This window comes from Anabrus simplex, chromosome 2, assembly GCF_040414725.1.
Source record: "Anabrus simplex isolate iqAnaSimp1 chromosome 2, ASM4041472v1, whole genome shotgun sequence".
Taxonomy (NCBI): domain Eukaryota; kingdom Metazoa; phylum Arthropoda; class Insecta; order Orthoptera; family Tettigoniidae; genus Anabrus; species Anabrus simplex.
The window spans coordinates 934,122,681-934,136,836 of record NC_090266.1 but is presented as its reverse complement, the minus strand read 5'-3'; the positions used below and the strand labels follow the sequence as shown (position 1 = coordinate 934,136,836).

Below are 14,156 nucleotides of genomic sequence, written 5' to 3'. Positions count from 1 at the left end.
TCATTCCTTGATGTGTACCTGAAAAATAATATTGTGTGTAGTGTAGAAAATAAATGTTCCTTCATTTGTTATAAAATGAAAAGCGTGTCTTCATTTTATAAACCATTTTCTAAACATGCTCCCAATTTTTGTCTCCTAAATTTGTGGCTCCCAGAAGTAAGGTTAGTGGCCCCCCCTGGTATATAGTATAGTATCATGAATTAAAAATATTTCAAAATATAACCTTGTATACAGTGATTATGAATATGCTGATTCCAAAAAAGTCTTACCTTAATACCAAGCAGAAGTTCTGGAGAACGATACCATAAGGTAACAACTATGGGAGTGTATGGCTTGAGAGGTGACCCATACTCACGAGCCAGCCCAAAATCACCCACTTTTAATATACCCTTATGGCTCAGTAGTAAATTTGATGTTTTCAAGTCTCGATGAAGTATCCAGTTATCATGAAGATGAGCCACAGCACGTAAGAGTTGCTGCATTAAACATTTTACTTCACCTGAAAATTAAAAAAACACAATAACAGATGCAGACAATATTTACCTTGGACTTGCTAATGACATTTGGCAATGTTTATGGTAATTGTATTGTTCAATATCCTCACAAAAATCATAGTAATCCAATTTGTTATAGTACTCAAGATTATATATAAGAGTACATATGAAGAAAAAACATATTCAGTCAAAACTGCTATGCCTTTCGAAAGGACAAGTCTCTGAGAACAAAAATTAATTAATTAATTAATTACAGTGTTCAACACTGTCTTCCCTTTTTTTTCCTTTGATTTTAGTCCATATTCCTATTTTTATTTTTTTTAATTTCTTATTTTGGTCCTTTCTTGACAGAATATTGCAAAAATGTAGCTAATTCCCATATTTTTTCCTACAAACCTATAATTTCGTGAGACACGTGAAAATGACTTATGATAAATATCATTCGTCTTCTGATTCCCCTAGATACCTACAAATGTCTACTGAAATCAAAAAGGAAAGGTCTTCCTGTTGCTCTATTGGGCAGCAAATATTTGACACACAAAAACTGACTAACTGTGCCAATGAGAACTGTTACTTATAGAAAGCCTGTGTGCACGAGATACAGAAAGAATTTGCGCATGCACATTAACTTGTCACTGAGACTATAGGAAGGAGAAATTCATGCAAAAATGACATGAAATAATACCTTGAGTAGCAGATGTGAGAGAGCCTTCTTTTATGCTTGAATTTAGAAGTATCTTTACTTATATAGAAAAATTAAAAAGAAGACTACGTCAATATAAGAAAAGCACTGCCTTTAGTATATCCCCAGAAATCATATCAATTCCAGCTGCTCATCCAGTTTTCAACTTTAGTATCTTATTGTATAGGTCTTTGTTATCATAGATAAATTTAAATACTCTGTTAGTATTAGTCACCACCTCTACTTGCACATTATCCCTGTAACCAAAAATCTTTACATACTGCTAACTGAATAGTTCTGCCTTCTGTAAATCCCCACAGATACACACCCCTTGTTCATTAATGATTCCTGAATTGTTCTTCTTAAACTACCCATTTATACCCTTCCATTTTTCACTAACGCTTGTGTGACTGTGAATTAGAGAAGAGCAGTAAGCGGTCTCAGGCTTGGCTGGGCTTGCATGTGTGTCTGCCAGCTAAGCTAGGCTTGCATCGTGTGGCAGCACTACAGAGCGTGGCTGGGTTTGTTACATCATGACGGCAACATCAAGGCAGCTCGGCTAACAGGGCTTGGTTTCCTTTGCAGGCTGGGCTTGCTAGGGCTGGCGTAACAGCCAGCCTGGCTGAGCGGCCAATTTTTTTTTGTTTTGTAAATAATGTAATTGTAATAATGAAGACTGACCACTGCCATAACATCAGGATAGCATTCACGTCTAGATTCGAATCCCAGTACTGGATGGTGGAAGCAAAAGAGCACGTTTGTATTGTTCGACTGCTGTCTCCTTCTGAATCATCCGTGATTTGTTTGAGAGATTCTAGGGAAAAAAATCAAGTCATTCAAGAGTTCTTTATTGACTGCTTCTAGATTATTTCTCACCTTTTCTAATTTCTCTTTCTTGCCTGCAGTTGCAGCCAATAGGATCGCAATTATTTTACCGTAATAGTTATGCACAGATTTTAGCATGAACAGCTCAGTATTCCTTCTTGTTTCTAAATTCTGATATAGAGTATGTTCAACAGGACTAACTAAACCTGTACGTTTAAAATAGGCCACAGCTTTCTGTTTCTCTTCATTATGTAATTTACATCCTGCACCTGCGAATTAAGAAAAATCATCTTCGAATGTGTGCTGCAAAACTGTATTTACACAATGCCCTACACAAGGTACTCGTGTAAAGCCTTCGTGGACCATTAAGGCCTTCCTAATATTGTACTCTGATCTGTTACAAATGTAACCCTTTGTCAATCTGGCAGCTGAATACCAAATGCAGCACATTGAGGTGATAAATTCTTTCATGATGATTTCACCAGATTTCGGAGTATTGGGGAAGAGGCAGGTTTAAAAGAACTCTGTTTTTCATTGCCCACCCACTAATGTAGTGAAACATATGGAAAATAAAATGATTCCTTTGGTAATCATCCATCCACACATCTGTAATTGTAACACAAGAATAACACTCCATTGCGTCATGAACCTCCGGTATTATAGAGCGACCAGTATCATCGGGCACTCCACGACTTCACCGAGAAAGAGTCGTCTGGTGCAGTAGCATCTCAGATGCTTTCACTTTACCATAGTCATTTCCTACAATAATTCTTATGCTACCACTTGAAACCCTATACCTGACACAACATTAAAAGGGCATTTTAACACAAGCCTTATTATTTTATGTCTTATAGAGCTAAGAATAACTCTACTGCATGAAGCACTCATCTGACTCAAAGGAAAACAAGTGCAATTATGCCTTGCTACTGTACTAGCATTTGAGCTTCGTAAGTGACACTGTCCTGTTTTCTATCGCACAAACTCTTGTTTTCTGTCTCTTGTCATCAATACTATTGTCATCAGTACTATTTTCTTTCAATGCATTCTATTTATTTTTATTTTACTCTTGACTTAACTTTGAATATCCATGTTCAACGAGCATATAACTGCACTGAATTGATCACAGGTGTTCTTTATTCATCACCAATGTGGCCCAAGGTCTTTTAGTTCGTCATGTCTTGACCCTATGAACCGATGAGTTTGCTCACTTCCTAGCGTGTACATTAGGAAGTTTGTGACGGCCAGCCGGCAACATCATCACATCGTGTTTAGGCTCACACCTGGGGTTATAGGCAATTTCCTTAGCTTGAACTGAGCTTGCTCTCTTCTCCACTGTCAATTATGCCTGCCTTCAAGTTATCCTTAGCCGACTTCTTTGCTAAATTCAACTTCCTAGTAAGTTCCTTCAACTTCTCCTTACTTCCACAACCATTTCTAAATCTATTTATTTTAAATCTTCTTAGTCTCTTTAATTCTGTATTATAATATGGCAGGTCTTTACAATTCCTCACCACCATTACAGGTACATACCTGTTTTCACATTCCTCAACAATTCCTCTAAAGCCATCCCACAGATTGCTTATATTCTTATTTACCATTTTCCACCAATCATAATTACTTTTAAAAAACTCTCTCATGCATATCTTATCAATCACATGGAACTGCCTAATAGTTCTACTTTTACAACCTTCCTTTCTAACACATGTATTAACTGCAACAAAAACAGCTTTGTGATTACTTCAGTTTCTGTATAGAGCTCATCTGGTTTTATCAGCGACACATCCAGAATATTCTTCCCTATAGTTGGTTCCATCACTTTCTGATTCAACTGTCCTTTCCAATTTAATTTATTTACCATTTGTTGGTCATGCTGTCATTTTCATTACCTTCCCAATTGACATTTGGTAAATTGAGATCACCTGCTTCATCTGACCTCTTGGCTGAATGGTCTGCATTGAGGTCTTCTGTTCAGAAGGTCCCAGGTTCGATTCCCGGCCGGGTCAGGGATTTTAATCGCTCCTGATTAATTCTTCTGCCTCAGCGACTGGGTATTTGTGTTTGTCCCAAAACTCTACTCTTCAAATTCAGACAATGTATCACAATATCAACCATCACAGAAACATGCAATAGTGATTACATCCCTCCACACAGGGTTGGCATCAGAAAGGGCATCCGGCCATAAAACAGGGTTACGTCCACATGTGCAACACAGTGAGAACCCGCGACCCCAAAGGTATGGGAAAAGCAGTAGTAATCGTCTGCTACGATCACGTTCCCTTCTGTGTGGTTTCCCACATTCCTGATTATCTTACTGAACAATTCCATCAGTGTAAGCACTGCACTTTCCAGGTCTGTACACCCAAAAAACATCAAGTAGCCTACTCCAAGGCATGTTTTTAAAGTAAGTACTGCATTGATATAGAAACAAAGTAATGCTCTTTTTAAACAATTCATTTTTTACATGTAAGCTTGTACCTTAAACTACTTCTCAACATAAGTTCCCAGCATATTAAGGTACTTGTCATATTGTGAAACAAGCTTCTGAATTCCATCCTCATAGAAATCTGCTGCCTGATGTGCCAGCCACTGCAGCACTGTCATTTTTAGATCATCGTCGTGGTGCTGACTTCCTAAATGCTTTTTCAAGTGCAAAAACAAGGGGTAGTCACTACGCGCTAGGTCAGGACTATGATATAGATGTTGATTCCCATAGGGAACCTGAAATATTTATCCTGAATGAGTAAATTTACAATACCAATATAAATGGTCCGTTATTGGACATTATAAATTTTCCAGCTAACTCATTCCTGGTTGCCAGCATTTTGCCCCCATGTGCTAGGTTGGGCTCATCAGTTGGTACCTAACACACCCACCAAGACACATGGCTAGTGCATACCGTGGACAAATATTTCAGGTTCCCTATGGAAACATCTATATCATCTGATGGCCAAGCAGGCATTAATTTTTGGTAATGAGACGAAGTCTCTCATAGTGCATTGGCAGTGCCGCTGGCTCCAAGTAGCTTACACAGTGACCTCCACGGACTGCACTAGCCATGCGTCTTGGTGGGTGTGCTACATACCAACTGATGAGCCCAACCTAGCCACAGGGACGAAACACTGGCAACCAGGAATGAGTTAGCTGGAAAATTTATAATGTCCAATAATGGACCATTTATATTGGTATTATAAATTTACTCATTCAGGACAAATATTTCAGGTTCGCTATGGGAATCAACATCTATATCATCTGATGGCCAAGCAGGCATCAATTTTTGGTAATGAGACAAAGTCTCTCAGAGTGCATTGGCACTGCTGGTGGCTCCAAGTAGCTTACGATGTGGCCTCCACGGTATGCACTGGCCATGCGTCTTGGAGTGTGTGCTAGGTACCAACTGATGAGCCCAACCTAGCACACGGGGGCGAAACGCTGACAACCAGGAATGAGTTGGCTGGAAAATTCATAATGTCCAATAACGGACCATTTATATTTGTATTAGGTCAGGACTATACAGAGGATGATCAAGTTGTTACCAACCAAATGAAGCGATGAGGTCTCGGATTCGATTAGCCATGTGAGTACATTAACCAAGATCCGATTGGAAGCTGATGCTCTGTGAATCATAAAACCGCCATGATCCAATGAGATCCAATGCCATAAGGACCGATTTTCAAATAACGTTTGTTCAAGTTTAACGCAACTCTCGTATGCAAGTTGGCTGATCCATGGTATCTCAAACTACAAGTAAATACCATTTTCTCTCTGACAAAGAGAATATAACATTCCTATTTTTTATTTTCTTTGAAAGGTTGTCACACGCTGACCATATAGTGTGTGCCACAAACGTTGCACGGCAAGTTTGTTTGATGCATACAACGAATATTCTGGAAATTGTATGCATTCACTGTCGTCAATACGGACCAAGAAATGAGGTTAATGACTTGTAATAAGTTTGTTTGATGCGAGGTATTGCTTTTATTGTCTTTTTGTATGGTAAGATGGTAAAATATTATTCAGAACACTTGTGTTAAAAATATATTCAGGGTATGTTGTTAGGAAGTTACAGTGATATATCTTCTAGTGAAGATGAAAACAGTGAGACTGACACGAACAGCTCATGTGACAGATATTAGGCCTAATAGTGTTATCCCTCCTCAAATGACGACGACTATGACTACTGCGACTACTACTACCACAACCACCACCACCACCACCACCACCAATACTACTGACAAAAGTGAAGATGACAATGATCATACTGTTAACCAGCGAAATGCAAGTCAATATGACGACGAACCTAACCTCAATTTTTCAATTTCAAAAAACTAAAATAATTTGGACTTTTTAAAAACAGAGCATTAAAAATTTTAACAGTAAAGAACAACACAGTTTAGTGATTCTAACAGTGACATTAAAATGTATGTAAAATAATTATTATGCCAAATACTAATTCAAATTTGCAAAATTGAATACAGAAAGTGGAAATTAATTCATCAATTTTTTAACTTAAAGACATAAGCACCAACAAGATAAATCAGAGGACATATACATGGATATATCATGAATCATTAAAAAAAACATTTATATAGCTTCAAAACAGAGGCGAGTTCAGAATTTTTAGTAAGACCTTAACATTTTGCCTTAATTTAGGTTGGCAGCTGCAGCAGTACTACAGCATTTTAGCTTGGCAGGGAAAGAGTTAAAGAAAATTGAGCAAGATGCTTCACCTAATCAACCCTTCAATATACAGGCACAAATATTTCATATTGCAAGACCAGTTTCGGTACGCATGGTACTATCTTCAGTAACAGACGTGGGAAAATATTAAAATTAGCACTAATAAGAAAAAAACCTTACAGCAATCCAAAATATACAAAAAACATTGAACAGTTCCACGTATCCAATTAGATTGCCTCACGGGTGAATTCAAATGGGCTTCACGAGGCGGTGTTGCTAAATCTGCACAAGGCTTGAGAGAGCCAATGAAAGAAAAAAACTTTGCAAAGAGAGGAATTTGAACACAGACGTCCAGCTGACTCAATCATGTCATAACAAGTACGCTACAGTGAAACCGGCTGAACCTGAGCGAGTTTGCAGTTAGGGTCGCATAACTGCGAGCTTGCATCCATGTGATGGTGGATACTAATCCCACCGTTGGCAGCCCTAGTTTTCTGTTGTTTCCATCTACACACCAGGCAAATTCTACAGCTGTACCTTATTTAAGGCTATCGTCGGTACCTTTCCAATCCAAGTTCTTTCCCATCCTTCCATCACTGAAAACCTTCAATGTGTTAGTGCGATGTTAAGTCACTACAAAAATCACTGGCAGAAACACACGATATGTGTGTTTTAGATGCTGACTGTATAGCTCTAGCAGCGTGAGCACAAGGTGGGCCATGACTCAGCTGTTAATTGAACTATTATTTACAGAAATGTTCGTTAGCCGCCATGTGGCATGTGTACATTGGATTTCAACACTCACCGCAATACAAGACTCCTCTGAATGGCACTCTCAAGCCGATCTTAAGGCAAGTGCAGATTTAGCAACAACACTTTGCAGAACCCCTTTGAAATTGCCCGAGAAGTGATCTGATTGGCTAACTTCAGCAGTTGATAAAATTGTAATAGTGCAAGATATTGAATTATTTATTTCAAATTATTTATCAGTATGAGCATCCCTCTAACACTCATTTATCCACTTCATGTTGTTTCCAACCAACCTGTATACATACACCTTCATTATAGACTGTTTATGCTTTTCAGCACTCAGTCTGCAAGCCTCTGTGAATTTACTGAACCCCCCCCACAATCCTCTATTTGTAACTAGCTCAAAGGCCTTGACGAGTTCTTGATCTCGCATATTTAAATCATTAGAAACTGAGTCTAACCAATGTCGTCTTGGTATCCCTCTACTCCTCTTACCCTCCATGATTGAGACCATTTTTCTCCTAGGTAGCTTATGCTTCTTCATTCGTCTCACATGATCCCACCACCGAGGATGGTTTATGAGTACCACTTCATCAAATGAGTTAATTCCTAACTTAGCTTTTATCTCCTCATTCTGAGTACCCTCCTCCTATTGTTCACTTCTTTTTGTACTAGCGATCTTTCTTCCTACTTTCATGTCTGACACTTCCAGCTTATGAATAAGATATCCTGAGTCCACCCAACTTTCAATCCCGTACAGAAAAACTGGTCTGGAAACAGACGGGTATAAACATAATTTCATCCAAGATTTGATTTCTTTCTTATAGAATACTGCTGAGCACAACTGTGAGCTCAATGCATTAGCTTTGCTGCACCATGATTCAATCTCACTTACTAAACTACTATCCTGGGAAAATACAAATCCTGAATACTTGAAATGAGCTACCTGTTCCAATTTTGTATTCCAAACCTGACATTAATTTTTCTTAGGTTCCTTCTCTAGTGACATTAGTCTTCGAAAAGCTAATTTTCATATCATACTCACTGCACATATTTTCAAGCTACACGATATTAGATTGCAGGCTTTCAGCACAGTCTGCAATTAAGACCAAGTCATAGGCAGAGGCCAAATTACTTGCTATATTTCCACCTAAATGAACCCCTCCCTATCACTTTATACCTTTCAGTAGATGAACCATGTCAATTATGAACAACAAAGGTGAATGACTACAGCCTTGTCTAACCCCCTGAAAGGACCTTGAACCAAGAACTCATTCTACAATCAACTCTTTTTTTTGCTATTTGTTTTACGTCGCACCGACACAGATATGTCTTATGGCGACGATGGGATAGGAAAGGCCTAGGAAATGGAAGGAAACGGCCGTGGCCTTAATTAAGGTACAGCCCCGGCATTTGCCTGGACACTCAACTCTCACTGCAGCCCAACTGTCAACATAAATTCCTTTGATTGAGATTAATAATCTACCATTGATCTCATAAATATCTAATATGGCTAACATCTTTTTCCCTGGTACTCCGCCGTGTTTTCTCTAGATCTATGGAACTTACATATATAAAACTCTGTATTCCTCTTTTACCATTTCTTCAATTACCTGGCACATATAGAAAATCTGATCCTGACAGCCCCTCTGGGGTTTTTAACCACACTGGTTTTCACCCAATTTCCTCTCAATCACTGATCGCACCCTTCCCTACAAAATGCCAGTGAACACCTAGCCTGGTATACTGATCAATGAAATACTCAATAGTTGTTGCAATCCTTCCTGTCCCCTTGCTCATACATAGGTACAATTATTGCTTTCATCCAATTTGAAGATACCTTACTAAACTTCCAAGCTAATCTCATTATTTTATAAAGCCATTTCATCCCTGCCTTTCCACTATATAACACCATTTCAAGTCTAATTTCATCTATACCTGCTGCTTTATGACAACTGAGTTTATTTACCACCCTTTCCACTCCCTCAAGCATAATTTTACCAATATAGTGGTCCTCCTCCCTATGAGCTTGATTTTTCAACTTGATTTTTCAACAAGTCAACAGAAATACCGTATTTTATTTTACACCGCAAATATTTTAAAAATATCCTTCCACCTGGCCAGAGACTTTGGGATCTACTATGAATTCACCTGATTTACCCAAAACACTATTCATTTCATTTTCCCATCCTTTGTGAGATTAATTACTGTCTACAAAGTTTTCCCTGCCGCTTGAACAAGTCTTAACAAGGTATTACTAAAATCCTCCCATGACTTCTTCAACAATTATTTGTTTTGCTTTGTTCTTTCATCTATACACAATTCCCTGTCTGCATCAGTCATTGTTTGGAGCCAAGTTGGACCCAGTAAGACCAGCGCTCTACCATCTGAGCTACTCAGGCCTGGTACTTCATGAAGCTTGTCGACTTCCTCCTCATCTGCACCCTCACATAGTGAATACATTGAGACAATTTTCATCCTAATTGTTCCAACTGCTAGATGTACCCGCACCATTTGGTCATTCACATGCCTAACCAAAACTATGTTCCATGGAATACTATTCCTGATGAACAGTCCTACCCCACACTCCGCCCTTCCCTTCTTAGCACCTGTTAGGAATACTTTATAATCTCTTCCTCATTATCTCCCCTTACCAAATTACCATTAACTCCAAACATATCCAGACGCATAGGTTATAAACTTCATGGTTCTGATCCGTATTGAATTGCAAGTACAATGTAATTATTAAATTAATGTAGTAATGGTCCACCTTTCAATACTATAATATGTAATATTCTAAATTACATTAATTAGGGACTAGTTTCGGCCTGGGCTGGCCATCTTCAGCCTTAATGTAAAACACCTAATAACTAAACAAATGTACATGCACACAATTGACATAAAAACAAAATGAAAACAAATATATACAAAGTGACATTAAAAACTGGGATGGAATATATTCATATTCATATTCCATCCCAGTTTTTAATGTCACTTTGTATATATTTGTTTTCATTTTGTTTTTATGTCAATTGTGTGCATGTACATTTGTTTAGTTATTAGGTGTTTTACATTAAGGCTGAAGATGGCCAGCCCAGGCCGAAACTAGTCCCTAATTAATGTAATTTAGAATATTACATATTATAGTATTGAAAGGTGGACCATTACTACATTAATTTAATAATTACATTATATCCAGACGCATTCGCTCTGCTGACTCAGCCAGTTCTACTTTCTTTCTTGCATAAACCCCATTAATACTGATAGCTCCCCATCAAAATCTATTTTGATCGCCAAATTGTATGCAAGGAGTGTCTAGCCTGTCAAATGGAAGTGGGACTCCATTACTCCGATAGGTCCGAGGCTTGATTGAAATGTTCTGAACATGCTCGTAAAGCATTCCATGAAGCAGGATGCTACCGTACTCACGCATAGGCCCAATGAGAATCTCTCCTCTAACAGGTTAGGGACCACCAATGGATTGTATAGCTTAGCAGCCTGAGCACAAGGTGGGCCATGACTCAGAATATGTCTAAAATGCCCACTTGGCAACTAGCATCCTGACTCTCTGATCCATTTACTAGGCCACTCAGCCGTTGCCAATGGTTCATGAACTAGCACGTGACTACAGTAACGCACACCACGAGCCATTCTTAAAATAGCTGTAAATATTGATGAGATTTGACAATTGTCTGGAAATCTGAGAGGCCTCTATGAAACAAAGCTGACCAGGTTAATGATGTCAGGCACTGCTGGTGTGTTCACAACAAACTGTTTGATGTGAAGAACACTGACAGAAACAGTGAAACATCTCTTTACAAAGGTAAAATTAAGTGTATCCTCCTAATTCAATACATCATATAATTCCATCATTATATGGAGTAATCAAATTCAAACATGTTTCAACTCGTTTGAACCATCTTCAGTGAAAAAGGGGGGTTGAAGTAATTTACATAATATAAGCTAAAAATGTGCCAAAAAACATAATGAAGGAACAAATGAAAAAAAAAAAAAGAGAGACATGACGGAAATAAAAACAGCACAATAAACAATATTTACATCATCATATGGAGCAATAAACAACTCGCTGCGATAAAATTCAGTGAAAACAGGGGTTAATACAAAATATAATTGAATCTAAAAACTGTGTCAACCTAAGAAGAAAAGAAATGAAAACAAACGATACAGATAGAAACGAACAATACGGGCAACTAGCGAGGTTGCGCGGACCTCTTAGTCTACAAAATTTTGGTTTTATAACAATTCAAAACAGGATGAAATCACTGTGTCGAAAATTCAGGTCGAAAGTCTGCCTTTGTAGAAACACCATCACATCAAATGGCTCGGAAGGGAGCGGGAGAGAAAAAGTTTGAGAAACCAAGTCTGAGGTAACGTGCAGGCGAAATGCATGTGACAAGTGATGGAAAAACGCTGATGAAATTTTAAAATTCAGATCAGCAGCATTCTCAATATCTTCTCAATCTAGCAGTCCCGTTCTCGATTATTGTTTTACAATGCTGGCAGGTTTGTTTGCCTTATTTTAAAAGGTCAGGAGGGCCGCGACAAAAATTGAGAAGCTGTGTTAGAGAAGATGACAGATGCATGGTAAATTGTAAGTGACCATAGTGGAAACCATCAATGAAGTTCCAATGGTGTTTAGAAGGTGGTTGTCCTCTCAAAACGGCCTGGCCTTCTCAAAGTTAATGGTTCCGATCGTACAATCGAGTCTATTGTTAGCTCAGCTGTGTTTCCGAGGATGGAAGGAGCGGAGAGTGAAGGGGTAGTGCAGGGCTGGTGGGGAGAGGGTGGGGAGGGGGGAGTTGGTGAGTTGGAGAGATGGAGGCGGGGTTTTTTTGTATTATGGAAGTTCTGACAAATATATGGAATGGATGTTTCAAGTAGAATGTTATTTTTTTCCTTGATTTCATTTAAATCGTGAGAGGGGTTCATGAATGGATGTAAATCGATGTGCAAGCTCTCAAGAACATTGAGCAAAGTGCCTTTTTGCTCATAATGCAAGATCTCAAGATCTTTATTTATTGAAGTGTGTTCATGGCTGAATGCTTTACGATGTTCACTCATAGCTGAAAAACTATTATATTTGAGAGCATTGCGATGTTCGGCGTATCTTATGACCAAATTGGGGCCTGTTTGACCTATTATTATTATTATTATTATTATTATTATTATTATTATTATTATTATTATTATTATTGTTATTGTTATTGTTATTGTTGACAGTGTGTGGATTGAAAATGAGTTTGGAGTTGGTGTGGGAGGTTCTATATGCTATTTTGATATTGTGTTTTTTTACAATATTAGAAATTTGGTAAATGCTACTATTATTGAAAGTGAATGTGGAAAACTTTTCTTTAGGAGCGGAATCTTTTCCTAGGGTAGTCTTGAGCCTGCTCTTATATCTATTGATGATGCTGCTGATGAAGGTTATTCCGAAACTGTTGTGTTCTACAATATTGCAAAATAATTGTAATAATTTTTTCTTTTTTTTGTAATTCTTGCGAGATAAAGAAACAGTTAATGCTCTGAGGACCATGCTATTGTAAGCTGCTTTCTTATGTAGGTCTGGGTGCACAGAGGTTTGTTTGATGGTATTGATTGTGTGGGTGGGTTTCCTGAATATTTAAAGGATAAAGTATTGTTGCTGTTGCACATAATGGTTACGTCCAGGTAATTAAGGGCATTATTGTTTTCTGACTCTATGGTGAATTTTATATGCGGGTCAATGGAGTTGAGGAATTCAACACTGTGTTGCTGTTAGTAACGCATGAGTCTAAAATAACAAACGTGTCATCTACAAAGCGTGTCCAGTGTTGAATGCTGTTAATCTTACCAATGGTGTGAGAATGTTCGAAATGATCGATGTAAATATCCGCAAGGATTTCTGAAGCTGGTGATCCCATGAGAAGACTAATCTGTTAGTAAATGACATTATTGAAAGTGAGGAAACTGTTATTCAATGTAAACTTCAGAATCTGAATAAATTCATCTATTTTGCCTATACTTAATTTGCTGAACTTGGAAAGATTGTTCTTGATCAATTGTACAGTGCTGTTAACGGGAACATTAGCATACATGTTAGTAATATCAAATGAATGAAGAGTGTGGTATTTGGATAAATTAAAGTGTTCAATTTTATTGCAAAATTCTATGGAATTCTTTACTGAAGTATTGGCTTGAAAATGATAGTGTAACTTGAGGAATTTGTAAATGAACCGAGATACCTCATACGTCGGACTATTTCTAAAATTGATGAAAGTGATAATGGGCCTTATGGGGATGTTGGCTTTATGGATCTTGGGTAGCGCTTTTGCTGTGGGAAGCTTCGGATTCGTAATAATCATTTTGAATTTTCAAGGTCATTAAACAGAAACGAAACGTTTTAATGATAGTTTTTAGGTCTCTTTGTATTTTATTAGTTGTATCTTTTTTAGAGGTTATGAAGTTGTTCTCTGCAAAAAACATATGTGCTTTATTAACATAGTCACTTTTGTCCATGATTACGGTAGCATTTCTTTTGTCGGCTTTTGTCATTATTAAGTCATTGTGTTTGACTTTCTTCTTTAGTTTGTTTACATTAGCTATGTGTTCTGTGTTGGGTTTAATGGTTTGTTGTTGATTAAGGGTAGAACAGTGCTTGCGTTTGAATTCATATCGGACCTCTTCTTGTGTGTTTATGGGTGATTTATTAATTGCCAATTCCGATTCAG

The 14,156-nt window shown here is 37.8% G+C and overlaps 1 protein-coding gene across 2 annotated transcripts in view; it reads right to left on the bottom strand.

Moving 5' to 3' along the window:
* The window catches only part of LOC136864563 (cyclin-dependent kinase 11B), a 434,451-nt gene that overhangs the window by 83,461 nt on the left and 336,834 nt on the right, over positions 1 to 14,156 (bottom strand). For both annotated transcript variants that reach the window (XM_067141707.2, XM_067141708.2), the window contains exon 10: positions 270 to 499. In XM_067141707.2, coding sequence (XP_066997808.2) covers positions 270 to 499 — 230 coding nt within the window. The remainder of the gene's footprint in view (positions 1 to 269; positions 500 to 14,156) is intronic.